Source organism: Bolinopsis microptera, chromosome 2 (assembly GCF_026151205.1).
Source record: "Bolinopsis microptera isolate Bmic1 chromosome 2, MBARI_Bmic_1.0, whole genome shotgun sequence".
NCBI classification, from domain to species: Eukaryota; Metazoa; Ctenophora; class Tentaculata; order Lobata; family Bolinopsidae; genus Bolinopsis; species Bolinopsis microptera.
Window position 1 is genome coordinate 14,572,810 of NC_087073.1, and position 18,408 is coordinate 14,591,217.

The 18,408-nt window shown below is 37.2% G+C and overlaps 2 protein-coding genes across 2 annotated transcripts in view; both read right to left on the reverse strand.

The window, feature by feature from the left end:
* The window catches only part of LOC134826226 (FYVE, RhoGEF and PH domain-containing protein 4-like), a 434,713-nt gene that overhangs the window by 227,163 nt on the left and 189,142 nt on the right, over nt 1–18,408 (reverse strand). The window lies entirely within an intron of this gene.
* Nucleotides 830–10,645, reverse strand: LOC134826236 (circumsporozoite protein-like). The gene is made up of 4 exons (XM_063838539.1): nt 9,884–10,645; nt 8,340–8,384; nt 3,665–3,784; nt 830–1,517 (listed from the first exon to the last, which is right to left on the reverse strand). The coding sequence occupies exons 1-4, from the start codon at nt 10,553–10,555 to the stop codon at nt 1,488–1,490; spliced, it is 867 nt and encodes a 288-aa protein (XP_063694609.1). The 5' UTR covers nt 10,556–10,645; the 3' UTR covers nt 830–1,487.

Consider the following 18,408-nt stretch of genomic DNA (forward strand, 5'->3'; position numbering starts at 1 on the left):
TGATAACATACTATCAATATAAACACACTTATATACTATGTAAACTATCTATTAAGTTAAGACATGAGAACAACACGTAGGTAAGACTCAGTGGGAAATAATTCACATTCAATACAATTAATGAAATGGCTAGAATTTTGTTTAAATTTTGTTTAAAAAACCCAAAAAACCCAATCCCAGTATTACCTTTTCTTGGGTAGGAGTTGGGTTTTTTTGGGTTACACCCCCCCCCCCCCCCCCCCCCCCCCCCCCCCCCCCATTTGTATTATTTAGATAAAATGTAATGTGTACGTGCGCGTTTTGCGCAAGATTTATAAAGCTTTCATAACAATTTATTGATTTGGCGCTCGCGCCCGCCGCACTGCAACACATCTTATGCAATGAGGCTGTATTCACCATGTTCGTACCTTAAGCTGATTCTGACGCATAAATCGAATTTCAAGATCAACATTTTCTTAGGCGACGTCAAGGGACACAATAGACTTTGATAAGGAACAAATTGTAAAGCATCTACTTTGGTTGATCAATGATTATCGAAAATCTCGGCATCAATACTACATAGTTTATTCATACCATTCGAAATGAAATGAAATTCACGAACGACTTAATTTTAAGAATCGGATCGTTATAAACCGATGTGGCAAACTATCAGGAAACATGAAACAATTTATTCAAAGTAACAGAAATTAAGAGATTTACAGTAATTGTATTTAGATACAAATCTATTACTACCACATGAACATATGTTTATTGAGGTACAAAATGCAATTTGAATTAAAAGCAAAAAGATTTAGTCCACAAATCATGGCATATCGTATGTACAAAACCAGCATTCAATTTCGATTTTAAAATCTTCGCCTTTTCATGGTCACGGTCTCTTAATTAAAGCAGCAGGCCTTGCCGTGTTTATTTTTCAAATCAACTAGGAAGTCATATAAAAAGCTATTAGTGCCATTGCAAACGTTAACAATGTAGTAAAAATATAACAAATCATGAAAATAAACTTTAATAACAGCTTAACAATGAAAAGCCTGCTATTAAACGCTAAATTTACGAGTTCTATTAACCACTAAAATTCCACAAACCATTCCAAAAAATTGCCAAAAAAGGAACTCTTTGTTAATCGGGCTGGAGCATTGATCAACAAAATATAAAGCCACGAAGGCATCAATAGTCAAGGAAACGGTCACCGATCAGGGTGATACCATTTCATAAAGTTCTGTTTTCTTCAGAGATTATTCTAAAATATTTGTAGGATAAAATCAAACAATGAGATCGGCCCCGTCATCATCTCAGTCTATGTTGGGGAATTTGCACACATTAAGCGTACGTCAACAGTAAAATGTATACTGCAGTAAATATTTTACGGTGCATATATCATTATACAAAATACATTCGGCAAGAATCATTCTCACGCCCTGTCATGTTCCATGGTGTGCAAAATGTTCGTTAAAAACAGCTCAAAAATCTCCTCTCAAGGGCTCACTTTATTCTTCCCTTCTGATCGAAATTGTAGGCTGAAAAAGTTTAACTGTGTTAGTCAAAGTTACACAAACTTGAATTCTTGAGTGAAACTATGTTAGTCGCTGTAAGGTTAGTTACACAAACTTGAATTCTTGAGTGAAACCATGTAATGAGTAGCATTTGTATGTTCCAAGTAGTTTATAAGTGGATCTGGTTTGTTACAGCATTACAGCGTCTCTGGACGTCTTGCAGTCCAGAATGATCTATAAACTAATGATCAGAGTCACGTGACCTGATCAAATGTAAGATAACACATTAAATCACTTATAAGGCCACAGCTCTGAACTTAACAGTAAGTACATGTTAAAATTTATCATAGCTCTACACACTATTCTAACGCTATATTCTACAACATCTGCAACAAGTTTAGAAGGTTTGGTCCTCGCTCAGATAGCCCGCCCCGACCTTTAGAATGTGCTGCTGTCAGACACTTTATTGGATATCAAGTTACAGGACTAGTTAACGAACTCAATAATATTTGGCACCATGCCAGTGTGCCAAGGATAACGAAGTTCGGGAGATACGTGTGAAATAAGGAATAAATTCTTAGGACGGAAATAGCATATCCCCAGATAAATATAGCACATAGTTCTCTCGATTATAATTTGTTTATCACAAATCGCTGAAAAGATAGAATATAACTGCACATATTTCAATGAGAGTGAAGAACATGTGAACCGCACACACATATATATTATGTACACACACACACACACACACACACACACACACACACACACACACACACACACACACACACACACACACACACACACACACGCACACACACACACACACACACACACACACACACACACACACACACACACACACACACACACACACACACACACACACACACACACACACACACACACACACACACACACACACACGCACACACACACACACACACACACACACACACACACACACACACACACACACACACACACACACACACACACACACACACACACACACACACACACACACACACACACACACACACACACACACACGCCCTCTCAGACGTTACTTCGTGGACAAGAACTCTCTTTTTAACGAGTTAGAGCGCCCAATTAAGGGCCCCACGTGGTCCCCGCGTGACATGTTGTGCGCAGGTAGCGCTATTAGCGCGCGTCATACCCACACACGTGCCCAACATCAGAGAGCTGTGATGCAAATCTTCGGACCTTCCCCTCATATTATGCGTTACATGTCAACAATTTGAAACGCTGTAACTGACAATACTCTAATAATATGCGAGTGTTTGATGTTCACACTGTTGAGACAGAGAGAGAGGGAAACAGTAATACTGGGAGAGTGAGAGAGAGAGAGAGAGAGAGAGAGAGAGAGAGAGAGAGAGAGAGAGAGAGAGAGAGAGAGAGAGAGAGAGAGAGAGAGAGAGAGAGAGAGAGAGAGAGAGAGAGAGTAACAATGTTACGCAGAGCCTGAGTGCACTCCTGTCATGTGTTAAGAGTGTTTGTACAGTTAGTACGTCGTCTGCAGAGAGAGAGAGAGAGAGTGAGGAATGATCTGTATACTTTTGAATAAAACTATTTTTATATAATATATAAATATATATACTAATACCTCACGGGACACCTCATGTGATTTGTTGCTGTGATAAAATCTCAATGAAAAGCTTATTAAAACTTTACCGGACGATTGAGAATGGAGTAAAAATGAGCGTTAAACGTTTAGAGAATGTTTGTAGGCATTACTAAGAAAAGTAAATGTGTTTTCTTATTACATTATTAAGATAGCGTTCTCTTAGTAGAGGGTTATACGGTATGAACCTGGTATCGAGAAAATGAAGGTTGAGCATGTCAACATGTTTTTTATGTACGAACAAGTTATATATATAACTATAAGTTTTTACTTTTGACAAAGAATATGAAGTCCTATATTTACAATACATATGTGACGTACAAAATATCGGACACGTGTAATATGAAATGTACAAGTTATAATACGTGTGTGTATAAGTGGAAGAAGATACTATCACATAAAGTATATATAATAGTCTCTCATTTTAAAGAAGATGATATCTCATAGTAGTATCATTACAAAATGGAAGTAAATAATATCTCATAAAAAAGATAGTATCTATCTTAAAAAGTAGATAGTATCCTACCATAGCGGGTTCGGAATTGTACGAAGAGACGCCGGGCGTGTAGCCTCCTTTATTCTTCATAGCTACTTCTAACGTGTCTATCTTCGTTGTCACTTCATTAGATCCAAGATGACTCGTGTGCTGAAATAAAGAGCATTTACGTTATTAACTGAGGTGTGCTGAACTTGGCTATGATAACAAGTTTAGCCTTGCCAGCAAATTTGTTTACATTAGCGCTAGCTAAATAGAAATGAAGTATGGGCTGCGTTATACTGTCATGATTTAGACTGAATTTTGGGGTGAGTTTAAATAAGTAAATATTTTCAAATTTAACTTTTTTCAAAGCTATACAGGTCAGTTTATCGAATATCGGTCACTGACAACTTCTTGCTGACATATATTTTAGAAACGGTTGGTAACCAGTCAGATTCAAGTCTATCACCTAGGTAACCCCCGGTGCAGGAGAAACAGCTCATTAACGTGAACTTGTTTCAGTGATATAAAATAACTATACTTTTAACTTATAACCCCGCATGTTGAATGTTAATGTCATCAACAACTGAACCACCATTACTAACCAATCAGCGAGAAACCAAAATACATGTGATACACCCAATTATACACGATAACCATACTTTTCAATACATTCTTCATTTTTAAAACAATTCTACATTTCGTCACATGAGAGATGGATCTGAACACATCAGTTTTCTAAAGCTTATTGAATCAGCAGGTAGTTTGTTCATATCATGACACGCGATATACAGAAATAAATCATTAGTTTTCAGTTCCACTCAATGACAAGGGTAAAACAATGAATACCGAGCAGTAAATCTAAAAAATACCTCCCGAGATTTTGTGCCTACAATAGGCCTCTAATATCACTTATAACTAGATTTTCTAGAACATTCTCAACGTCATTTACAGGCTACGAGGACTAATTTTACACTCCTGGAGATATTTTAACGGTCTCTACTTTCAGGCTTCTATTGGGCCACAGTTTTTTTTTCACGGTATCAAATTCGGTGATGCGCAAGTCACGCGAAATGGTGATTTACCAATACTGTAGCTGTCATCACCTGATTTAATATCCTACACCCCTGATAAGGTGGTACTAGGAGTTCTGTTACCCTTGCTAATGAGGTAATTTGCATCACCATTAATACTTTATCGTTAAAATAATGAGTATTAAAGAATTCATTACTGTTAAGGGGGGTGAAGCTGTATATGAGCTGAGTAGGTAAACAAACATGTTAAAATGACGTTATCATCTCTTCTAGCTTCCTTCTCTGGACCAGTTGTAAGTTTGCCAAACAAACAACTAACTACCTAGAATAGAGCACCAAAACTAGAGTTATAGAGTGCAGCACCAGCTTTGTTATTTGTACTTTGTAAAAGGGGAAGGTGTTGCACAATCTCCATTTAACCACCCGTGAAACAATTAGGAAGGCAGTGGAGTTCGCCCACAGCTTTCATGTCCTAAATTGGGAATATTTTAAGCTGGAGCACAAGGTGAACTACATGACTTTAGATTTAAGTGTTTTATGTGCCAGCTCACATAATCTCAGCCACACATTCATTTTTAAATGAAACGATTCACGGCTATATAACAGGGGATCTTGGATCACGTGATGCCCATTATATATATGGTTTATCTTGGAGATCACTACTTTGCGATATATAAGATGATCTGGTGGCAGCAGTAGGTATAATTCGAGGAAATAGCCCACAACCCAGCGAGTAAGTATTCTAAACCAGCCACTAACCTACCATGAGTTGAACGTGTTACTGACGTGGCTAAGCAGCTCTGACAAACCCACCTCCTCCCGGCCTCCCCGTCACAAGATCTCCTGGTTTGCTGGCTGGCGGGGGTTTCAGACACTGCGTCAAACTTTCTCCCAATAAAACATCTCCAAATTAGGAACCAATTTACAGCTACTCACTAGCTAATAAAATCGCTAGCTACTCACTATGTTATGACCAAAATAACTCAACCAAAACAATAAAAACATGTACAGCTGGGAATGAACCTCGTGATACCGTGTTGTAACAGTCATATTATCATATTATTATCCATACAGAATATAGATTTATAATAATATTATCTACCCCAGATCTTGTGTGGTTTTACATGCATAATAATATAACTATTGAGTATTAACATGTGTGGCTGTGTTAGGCGTGTATAATGGTGGTGATGATGTAGCTGTGAGGTTAACTGCTGTTAAAAACAACTCACAGCCCGCCTGTGTAGTTGCTGTAATTAACTGAGAATTACAAACAGTTGGTGAGTGTGTAGACATTACCCGGCTAAATTCTCATTTTGCTAATTTGTGGTTTCGTAAACTAGATGTGAGTACACAACAGGTAAATTAGTTCCGTGTCCCAGCTATATTCTATATCGCAATATTTTAAATTATAAAACAGGCTTACTATACCCAGTGCACGACCACAAATAATTATAGAAATTACTTATACAAATTTAGAAGCTTATATTCCTCATATAATAAAATGAGTGGTATTTTGGAATGAAGAAAGGCGGGTATAATTGCGCTGCGACAGCTAATCATGCAATTAGCTCACTATCCGAAGCAGTGTGTGTGTGTACTGTGTGTGTATTATTGCACCGAACACGTACTTACCCATACTTCCGCTCAAAAGGGAGGCTGTACTAGGTTGTACTGTGAACTGTTATTATTAATGAGTTATAACGACTATATTGTATTAATGTTCAGTATATAACTGATGTTATATTCTCTCTCTTACCGAGCTCCTGTGTGATTGTTGTACACACAGGAACTGATGAAGAAGGCAGGTAACAGTTACTGGTGATTGTATATTATCGTATTAGTGGAGAAAAAGCGGCATGCTCCCCGGCTAGTTAGCTGTGTGTTAGCCGGGCATGTTCAGACCTGCTCTAAAGCTAACAAATTAGTCCGAACATCCTCCAGTAGGTGTTGTGTACACATCACCTCACTCTGTGGTGAAATAATTGGCAGGGCGACTTAATTAGACGTACAGCAGAGATAATTGGGAGATAATTGGTGTTTTCTCACTTAATGATCTGTGGGCTCGTAATATCGGTAAAATACAACAGATCACGTTTCGTGGTGAGAAATGGCAGGCTTGTGTCGGTGAAAGCTGTAATGGCGAAAAATACCGTCCATCATTACTAATTTACAGATTAAGTCGGTTCTCTTTTGCAGCAATACCGCAAGCTCGGTCTATTAGCACGGTTTACATTATGCTTACACCACTTTGCAGAAAGATAAGAAAATGCAGGCCCCAAACCCATTAGCAGATACTATCTCACCCACCATGTACCATTATCAGTAATTAGATATACTTACTCTCCAGATCACTTCACTAATAAGGGTGAGACCTGGGCGACAGTTTGGAAGAGTGTTGGAAATGTTTCCACGTGATTTAAAGACACGCCTCACAAATCTTCAGGGAAAAGCCTCGACTAAACATGCGGTTCATAGTTAAAAGAGGCGACCCTTACAGAGGAGAAACAATTCCTATTAATTAATTTCCTGTGCACTCCGATATAATAACACCCTGGCACTAAAGGGCGACTATATTATAACAGCTTCTATACCCAACTATAATGTATTGGCTTGACGCACTTGAGAGGGTATTTAAACATACCTACAGCTGTGTGTGACGTACCCTCCTCCCCGGCAATCTACATCGCTCATTGTACCTCGCTCGTAGTGCACCTTACAGACCTTCTAAAGGGACCACACCTCTTTAGAGTGTTATAGTACAGTGTGTGAGCGGGTTTGTAGCGGGGTGTGAGCGGTTCTGAATATTTGGAGACATTCCAAGTCTTGTTGTCCGGGCGTTCTCTACAAACAGGAAACATGAACCAAGAGATTTGGACAGGTGTCTTGGAGAAGATGAGGTCATCTCTCCTGCCGCTTCTCCTTCTGAGTCGTACCGAGTTTTATGTACTTATGTCTTGTATATTTTACAATCATGTTATGTAGTCTGCGATATATCAAGTGTATACGTCGCGTTAACACCAAATTTACAGACTGAGCGGGTAATTTTATGTCTTTCACGTAAAATACATGTGATCTTGTTTTACGTTCATATGAATACCGTACGGGTATAAAATCATTTCATTTTCAACAGACACTTTTGTTACATTTAGAGTGCATTTGACACAGTCATAAGCAAGTGCGTTATGCTTCAGGAATGTTATACAGATTACAGCGCTGAACATTCCTTTTACCCGCTGATAAACTCCAATTTTCAGTGAACACCACTGCGGAACACTCACAGCTCACCCATTATAGGTCTAGTGAACTGGGCGAATAGAGCGAGACTAACATACCAATACAATGTACAGAGAATGACCCTATCAGCCAGGAATTTCACGAATGACACAGAATGAATGTACCGTACCGGACACACGCTGTTAGAACTACTAAATCTAGATCAACTCTAACTGTGTGTACATAGGTTTCACTGTGAGTCGGGCGCTTTCACCTCAAATTTAAAAGATACCATTGTACATGGAGTGTGGATCATTACGTGTAAGGGTGAGGAATTATCGGAATGTAGAGCATGTGAGCTCATGATGTGATTAGGGTCCCACCGCCACTATGATATCACTGTTTAACATTATGCTTAATTATCTCGGTAATACACGTTCGGATTACTACAACTTTAACTTATTTTTAATTACCTGAAAGTTTGTTGGCTGCCCGATGTCGATTTTCCTGATACGTCTCTGAAAAAGAAAATTAGGGTATTTAATTTTTATAAATAATTTATATGAATAGAATTACACATGACATCATGGTATCATTAGAGGAATATATTTTATAAAAGTGCATATCATATCGATGTGAGCTATTAAATGCGGAGGCTAGGGATGCGAAATAGCGGCAAATGATTAGTGTGAGGCTTTACATCTAAGATTTTTGTTATTTACTAAGCAGAAATATAATTGAAATTAATAAGAACAGAGTTGCCTTTATCATTCAGGAAGAGATCTTAAATATATGCATAGTTTGCGGCGGTCAAAAGGCTTTAAACCTTAAAATAAGGATGTAACAAGCAATTTTTACTGATAGGTGCCATACAAAAAGAATTTAAACAAGACCGTTCCTGTTGAAAGATTATTTTTACATATTTTGAGATAACCAAGAAAGCCGAACATGGCTTTCCCCGACTCGTCTTAAGGTCGTCTTCACTTCGTTTCATGGATGTCAATAAGAATAAGTTTGCACAGCACCATATAAAGAGATTGAGTTATTATCATTAACAGGCCCCTTTCTATACAGCTGACTGCTTTCTAACGAAGTCAAGTGTTACATAAGAAGGAACATTGCAGGATCAAGAGGAGGGAGCTCACTAACAATGGATGTTAGAACCGGGGTATATAATCTCACAGAACTACCCACTAATTATTCGAGGTGAGCCCACGATGTAAATTATGACTGTGACAACAGTTCACCGAATATTCGTAATGTCAGTACAATAGACCAGTGCAACAGTGTGTGTGTGCTGTTTACAGTATAATGCTGGTCTGGGTAATCGAACTGCTATTGTCTGCTCAAAGTCTGTTATCAAACAGACCAATGTGACGAAGTTAACAGGCTGACACCTTAACAATGTGACTAGTGCTACTGCTGTGTACAGGAGAGTAGACATATCATGATATATAATATATATCATATATTATATATGTTACGTCTTATGATATAATATTGGTAACATTCCCTCGTCTGTGCACTAATCATGGCTCTTGCAAGACGAGTATTTGTCGAGCTCTATTTTTGACAGCAACTAAATGGTGGAACTTGCCAAGCAAGCACAATTGCTGTGCTTACCAGTCTCAACAAGCTCCATGTTAATAGTTATCCGTGAACTGACATACGGCTATTAACATGACATGGAAACTGATACAGAGACAGTTGCAGTGGTCTTATTAACTTATTAAGATCTTTTCAACACGTCACCAAGAAACTTATACAAGAAAAGCCGCCACAAAGTATGACCTTATTAGGTCATGTTCTGTTAAAGATAAAGTTTCCCCCAATTTGGGTTGACATACAGGAATTAGGGTACCAACTGTGTAATTCTTTCGTGTACAGGCCTACTGCACACAGCCTAAAAGTTCCCACATAACCAGTGCTGTAAATTGTACTCTGATTAGGCCACTAAATAAGTACGCTGTACCCTTTTGGATTTTCAAACTCATTAAATTCAAGGAAACTAGATTACCAGTGTATTAGATCCTCTATCTGATTCCGTGCGCGTGGTATCCACTCCTTTCTGACAGAGAATGCTGTAAATCTTTATTACTTCCAGTTTCAGTTCCCTGTTTTCTTTAGCCAGCTCTTTAACTTGGCCAGTAAGGTTATCGAATCTGTCCTCCAAACTAGGACAGTGTAATCCTCCGGACACCACTTCAGGGACAGTTGCTGGTATTCTGGAGCCAGCAGATGAGGCTCGTTTAAAGGGTTGTTTGCAGGAGGAGCAGCAGGTGTTACAGGGTGGTGGTTCGGTAGGAACAGGGTCGGAGAAAGGATTAGAACGTGGTTTATAAGTATTGTCAGGAGCAATGTCAGGAGCAATGTCAGAAGCAATGTCAGGAGCATTGTCAGGAGCAATGTCAGAAGCAATGTCAGGAGCATTGTCAGGAGCAATATCAGGAGCATCGTCAAGAGCATTGTCAGGAGCAATGTCAGGAGCAATGACAGGAGCAATGTCGGGAGCCTTCTCAAAGGAAGGTTCTACGGGAGGTGTACTAACTGGGACAGCAGGAGAGAGTTTAGAGGACTGTTGCTCGGAGGGGGAGGTTTGAGGCACGTTGGAGACATGTTGGATGGGAGAAGAAATAGTTAGCTTTGAAACTGACCCGGAATCTGATGCACTGGATGATCGGAATCTCATTGTAACTCGAAATATGACACACTCAGTCGCTACTCATTGGAGGAACAAATCAAAAGTAACACTCGATGTTAAACCAAAAAAGGATGTGCAGAATATTATCATTACCGTATTATCATGAGAACACTGCGTGAGCAAGATAGAATTACACTTCCCATATCTTATGAATATATGAATCCACGAATGTAACAACTGTTGAAAGTTGATACACACATTGGACCTACTCAGTTAAAGTTTTAGAGTAATACGAGATACTTTTCTAATGAAGTTCAAAGCCGTAATCTCTTTGTAGCGAGCGAACGGCAGTTGAGTCACTTTTTAAAGACATTTTGTAAAAAAAAGAAGGAATCGCAATTTTAATGTTATTAATGTTCTAAATGTGATAAGGACAGTACAACTTGTAATTAGATAGCAGAATTAACTTCAGCAAAATCGTGTAGACCATGCAAAAAGAAAAGCGAGAGGATTATAGCTTTAATGAACATTCAAACACACCACACATGACATGCTCAGCTGTAATTAATAGCTTTACCTACCATAAATTATTTGATTTTCAACCAAATGTCAATTTTTAGAACTTATTGAAAGCCCTATCTAAAATTCCACAATCATTTTCAAAAATTCGAAATCGGAAGTTTTTGATCCACAAAAGTCTGGTAGCGTTCAAAATCTTTACTCTGTAAAGTTTTAAAATAAAGTTATTTTGAAAACAAGTGTATTACATCATCTTTACCTTAGATTTGGGAGTCTTTTTCTTGAAGGGGTTTCTTAACTTTATTTGAAACATTTTTTTTTCTCAATTCATAGCATGCCTTCACTAAACAAATCACAGATTAGCACAAAAAACAAGTAATTTGAGACTTAACGACAGATTAATGAAGAGTAAAGACACTGCCAAAACAGAACTTTGGATAAGAGTAAAACATTATTCAAACGAAATTATTCAAATTAAATATCTTTAAACTACTCAATACTCATGCAGTACAATCCAAATAAGTATTTCAATCCAGGAAGATAATACTAGGTAAATTGGCTGCAGATCTGCAGTAAAACGTGTGATTTCAAACATTAGTGAAGCAGCTCGGCTCACATTATAACAGTCTTTATTTAATAAGATAGAAAAGTCTCAGGGCTCTTAAATGTTAACAGATTGTTTTTAAGATCAATGATAAGCCATCAGACTATCTGTCACTAAAACACAACCACTCCAGCAATATGCTCAACGATAAGCAAGTTTAGTTCCAGCTCCTTGGACACAGGCACAACAAGTAATGAAATTGGAATATTAATGCAAATAGGGCATTTTAAATGAATGCATTGCTTAGATTATGATGATTTATTGCTAATAAATCGATTCAGTAATTACTTAAATTTCGAATAAATTATTGCTAATCGATTGAAGCGAAGGATGATTAAGATCTGAAATATACCTGTGATTTTATCACAAGAGAATTAAAAATGATCGAATTGAATTAGCAATTATATCAATATTCAATATGATACTACTTCAGAATCGTTATTATTTCTCAAAATTAGTATGAAACAAGTTCGGTTTTTACATAATAAGTATTAATTAATACTTATTTTGTTACTTCAGAATTTTCAAACCACATCAGATGATGTGTTAACAGTACTTACAGGGGGTTCTGCGACTGAAGATGTGACACACGATCGAAACAACATATTGTAAAACGAGGAAAATTCACTTCTCATTCTTCAGTGCACGATTTCTAGAGACATGCAACCTGTAACTAATTGGATGATTAGTCTAATGTTAAATACAAACTCAGTTTGTCAATCGTGACATACAAAGACTGTAAGCGGTGAAAGTCAAACCCTCAGGTAAAACTGTGATGGGTAAAACTGTCAAACAACTGCATGGTGTTAGTCCAAACCGGACCATATGACATATTTTCCACCAAGTGTTGAGACGATGGTTTGGAAATGTATATGGTGGTTAGTTTCGTCAGGCAAGGGTGACATATACCTGACGTAAGTTAATGGTTGGTCTTAATGATATCAAATAGTACAATTACTGTCAGACATTTTAGAAATGTCAATCATGTGAAGGACCTATAAGAATATACTTGACAGCCAAGTCCGAAAATACCAAAATTTAAAAATGTATATTCACATACTATGGAGCTAGTTGCCATATTCTTGTGTAATGTATTATTTATTTTAAACTAGTAAGTCCTACAACTTATATAACAATATTTCTATAATATTATGTTAGATCAAACAAAATTTGATTTCCTTATATCCTGATGTTTAACACTAACCAGGGGTGGCTGGGGGGCAGGGGGTCTGCTACACTTTTTTACATTGTTTTACACTACACATTTACACTTTTTTACACTATTTTACACTTTTAATTACACTTCACCAAATTATCTTCTAAAAATCTTCTTTTCTCCTATTATTTTCCAATCAGTCTTCACATAGTATATTTTCAAAGGTAAAACGTACCTTTGATGGGTTACACTTTTTTACACTTTTGCCTTTTTGATGTATGGTGTAAAAAAGAGTAGAAGAATCAATTTTTTGCCATTTTAACACCCCCCTGGCCCCCCTCCCCCCCCCCCCCCCCCCCCCCTTTATACATTCCTTTAATCATAAATAAAATAAGAGCTTAAACCACGAATTAGTTTACTAGAAGTAAACTCGAGGAAATATTCTTTGGTGATTGTATATAATTATTTTAAAAACTTTATTTGGTTGTTAGTATTTTTATTATGGCAAGTGGTTGAATTTAGTGAGACAAGGTCAGTTTCTCTATGGTCTTAGAAAAATTTCTACTTTACAGTAGGCAATGCTGAGTGGCAGGAATGAGGGACCAAAGCGCTTGGGGCTAACAATGGCCCATATTATGATTACGTAATTATATAAATTATAATAACATCATATTCCATCTACTTGTTTGGTATGACTGTATTGGATCTTCAGATATAATTTTTATCGTCAGTTACTGTTCTGCAGTAAACTCTTTGAACAATCAATTTTTATTGTGTATTGGAGTATTCAGATTTAGTCACGATTTTATTTTCAGTTTTTAACGCCTGTTTTCTGAACAGTTTCTTGTTTCACCTCCGTCTAAGGCAAAGATGCACACTCTCGTTAACTTAAGTATCATTTACAGCTGAGCATAAGGGTTAAATTTAAATTATTTAACCTTTTGGTGCTGTATAAAAATAACATTAATTTATTATTATTATTATCTACACCATTAAACATTTATCTGCCACTTATTAATCAATATCTGGATAAACTGAGGGCACAGCAAGGTTTTTTAAACGGACATTTCAACCAGTACACTTTGGCCATGTGCATTGTGCAAACTTGTGAGACAATGAAACAAAAGGTCGGATAGATGGATTGTCACTGAATTGATAGAATGTCGAAGCCATTTTTAGGGAAGTAGAGGTGAATTGACATGGGCCACAGATTTTTAAACAATTTTCATCTCAAACTTTAATCAAAATTGAACTAATGTCCGGGACTCATTTCAAACAACCAAGACTATATGAAAGAAGGAAGGACCTTCGATTTTAAAAGCAAATCATGGATGGTTTTGGGGTCTGTGAAAAATTCCTGGAATAAGATCTTCAATGCATTTGAGCAGCTCCAACGATCGATCAACAGCCGAACGGTCGCGAAGCCGTGAACGAGAATCAAATGAAGAGCCAGATATAATAAGAGAGGGGTCTCCCAAATGATCCTAAATATGAACCTTTTGAACGTCCTTTCTGTAAGCCTTAAAAATGTCAATAAAAATTGCCATTGTCATTATATTTTGATTTGATTTGATTTGATTTGATTTGATTTGATTTGATTTCTTATTATATGAGTGAACTGAACGAAACTAGCTCAAAACAACCAACAAACCTTAAATTAAACTGTGTATGCACAAATAACAGAAAAAATGCTATAATTTCTAAAAATATTTGATATTATAATAATTGTTATCAATCCACTTTTTTCGAAATAACAAACGGCAGAAAAAAGGAACTTCATGTTTATAAAATTGTGAGCAGTGCCACAAAATCTCAAAATGACTTGTTCTCCCCGCTGTATTAGATATGACTGCAGCAGCTTTTAAAAATATTTACTATACAATTAGCTCCGTCAAAATTTTATTAATTATATAAATGCTATTTCAGCCTTGAGCCTGAGTTTCGATGTTTCTTTACTTAGTATGCCAATCTATAAAATTATATATATTAGTAACCTAAGTTAAAGCTATCAAATAATGCTTAATATATAAGCCATGTAAGGCAAAGTTTTTAAAATATTGAATATATTTAATTGTTATGTTATGTATGTTAATATCGTTTCGCGTTGTTTTAGTTACCCGACCCGCCATTCCCTCATATCTCTAATTTCCTTCACATAGCCATGTGTATATATATAATACGCGTACTGCGTGACGCGCTTGTTTCACAAGTTGAATAAATATATATACCTTCGGCGGTCGTGCGCTACTGCAAGTGAGAGGGCTCTGGTTAGAGCAACTCATATCCCTCATATCCCTCATTTCAGCGCGCATTCGTTTCACTATACTCAAACATCTTTATTAACAGGGATATAGCTTGATTCACGATGTCAATCCTTCGCATCTCGCCGATCTGCAATCTGTGGTTGCGAGAAGCATTATTTGATGCGCGCGCGACCCAGTAGTGCATCGCGCTACAAGGATATAGCTATAGCTCTGATCTCGGAAATGGGAAAGTAAAAAGCCAGCGATTACGGTTTTTCAATTTTGCAAACTTACCGTAGCAATAAAAATAAAATGGAAAATTATGTTTTAACCCCAATGCTATATGGGCTTGCTCTATCCAGAGCCCTTGCTCTTGCAGTAGCGCGCGCCCTCCTCCCGCAGTGGCGCGAAAGCATATGGTTAGGTGAAATATGTGCCAATGCCGGGCCGCGCACGGCATTGCATAAGTGGGCAGCCAGTTTTTAGTGAATAGCCTTGATTCACGATGTCAATCCTTCACATATCGCCGATCTGCATACTATACGTGCATACTATACGTGGTTGCGAGAAAATACGCGGCGCGACCCAGTCGTGCATCGCGCTACAACATACAACCCGGCGTGCTACTTCGAAGAGTTTCAGACAAATAACATCCATCAATTTTAATGAACATTTTGATTAAAAGTTTTAGTTGTTCCTTACTGAGCGGCGGTCAGCCTGTCATTCCGCCGAATCTTCATTCGGGCTGAGTGAATTACGACTTCCATCGCCCTGAAAAAAGTGCGAATGAAGTTCCTAACATGTGCAAGAACAAGAGAGTTTGACAGCCAGGCACTTGACCATACATTCTTCCAACTAGAGCACTGTAAACCACTTTTCAAGCAACAAAACATCCTGGCTTTCAAAAATTTATATACATATCACACTTTTATGGAAGTTTTTAAAATACTGAAATTAAGGTGCCCAGCATCACTGCAACAGCATTATCAGCCATCTTCTAGAAAGGAAACCACTCTCATTTCACAACTCCCATCTAATGACTTCATATCAAGATCCACAAAAATCTGGAGCACAATTGCACCTAAACTTAAGCTTTTTGACTACTCCTACAAGATTAGCCTTGCTAAAAGTCGCCTGAAAAAGGCACTTCTAAAGCTGCAACATGCTTATAATGATTCAGCATGGACTTCAAGCGATTATGACATAATGCAGCTGTCATTTGAAAACAATCCCCTTCAACAAATGTAATCCAGTGTTCTCACTTCTCGGCCCACAGGTTCCTCCTATTAAACAATTTTTGATTTTGGTAAATGTGTGCTGACTCCACCACCTATAATGTATTTAACCTAATATTTAGTGTATTACAATTTACAGGTAGACATGGACTTAGGTAGGTATTTTTCTCTTAAGGTAGATATTAAGAATTTGGTAAATTTCTTAATTGTATGACTATTTCCATTATTGAGACGTTTTAAATATTTGATTTAAGAGGTTTTTTTTAATTATAGGACTGGTTCACAGTGTGAACAGATTCCAGATTTATATATTTTTAAGTGATATTTAATAAATGATTAAAAGTACCAATTTTAAAGTTGCCATAGTAAAGCCTTTAGGTCCAAAAATATACCCATTATGCTCACGTAAAAACAACTCTAAATCAGTAGGCTGTCACTCTATTAATGCACCACACCGCTTCCTCCACTGCACTAAAAGTTATACAATAAATTCTACAATCCTAATTTTGTATCGTGATGGAGACCGGTGTCCATACAAAAATTTTACTAGGTTGCCGTTTGGTGTGAGCAATAGCGAACAGCACGAACACTCCTTTGCCCCGTCAACCTATATCTAATCTATTTAAAGAGTGACAACCATACTACACATTGAATTAGGATTCCTTTAAATATCAAATTGATTTATTGTAAACTTGTTTACTCTGTAATAAATGGCATAAAATTGAATTTTTGTTTAACTGAATTTTTGTTTAACTGAATGCTCATTGGATGTTAGAGCGCACGTGACTAGCATTCACGTGATCGTTCAGAACCAATTTTTTTTTATTTGAAAATTCAATTAATCATTATATATATAAATCAAGCGTTACATTTCAGCCATGCAAAATTACAATGACATATTTTGATTACTAAATGATAAATGGTACTGCAATATAAGTTGCTTAATGTTTGGCCGGATGACAACTAACGAGAAAAATAAACTTGATAATATAATTATTAATTCGGCTGAACCAACACATAGCAAGAGCCACATTAATGTTGGGGCCGTCTACCAAATTTGAATGACAAACATTAACAAGAAATCAAACATATCATAAATAATTATAAGGATTTTGTTCATTACAATTCCGTCACAACTGATAAAGAAAAAAGAAAAGGACAAGCAGATAGGAAATTGGACGGACAGAATTGTAACCAACAAAAAAAAAATTCTGAGACTCATAAGACTGATGAGCTAATCTGGCCAGACTGTATCGGCAGCCCAGAGGTACTTGATCAGTTTGGCCTTAAAAGTAGAAATCCGCTCTGACTGCCGGATACATACTGGTAGACTATTCCATTTCAGCATAGATCTATGAAAAAAGCTATTTCGGAAGGCATCCGAGCAGGGCACAGTGGTACTCATGTAAGTTGAAGTATCCGACATATCAATTATTTGGGCATTGTGCCTAGTGTATCGGGTGCCCTCTGGACGGCATAGGACTATATATGTAGGGAGCGAAACTGGAATTATGCTATTCACTATTTTATAGAAGGTCATAAGATCGTTATAAATAAACTTCTGTTTAACAGGGAGAATATTTAGTTTCTTTTGCTCTGTAGCAAGTTTATCGTCATTATAACTGGAGTAAGGTTCACCATTGATCCATTTAATAGCCCTCTTTTGGATAGCAACAAACTGTTGAAGATGAGTTGCAGATTGAGGGGACCATATAACAGAACAATGTTCAAATATAGACCTAATTAACGCTAAATAGAACGATCTTTTCTGCCTTTTATCAGTAGTGAAATGACATGTTCTCTTAAGTAGTCCAAGTCCAGAGGTAGCTTTGGAAACAAGCGCTTTACATTGTGCACCCCAATTAAACCTGCGCAAATGATCACGTGCACGCCAACTACCAATAAGATTGTAAGTTTACAACCTACCAGGACGCGCCTATATGGAACAGATATTTTACGAGTATCACCCGTTGGCCGTTAAACAATAAGAAAGAAGTGATGTATGCGCTACAAGAGCCGCGCACTGGGTTACATTGTAAAATTTGGTTATTGGGAATTTTGTGTGTTTGTGTTCATAAAAATGTATTACGGTATTGAATTTGCTCTAACCAGAGCCCTTTCGCTAGTGATATCTAATGAAGAGT

Bases quoted from the DNA above. Each gene is read 5' to 3' on its own strand.
- LOC134826236 (XM_063838539.1), bottom strand. From the start codon at position 10,555: ATGAGATTCCGATCATCCAGTGCATCAGATTCCGGGTCAGTTTCAAAG. The intron at 8,385-9,883 runs GTAATCTAGTTT...TTTCTTTTTCAG, and splicing joins ATAGAGGATCTAATACACTG to AGACGTATCAGGAAAATCGA. The intron at 3,785-8,339 runs GTAATTAAAAAT...TCTTTATTTCAG, and splicing joins GGCAGCCAACAAACTTTCAG to CACACGAGTCATCTTGGATC.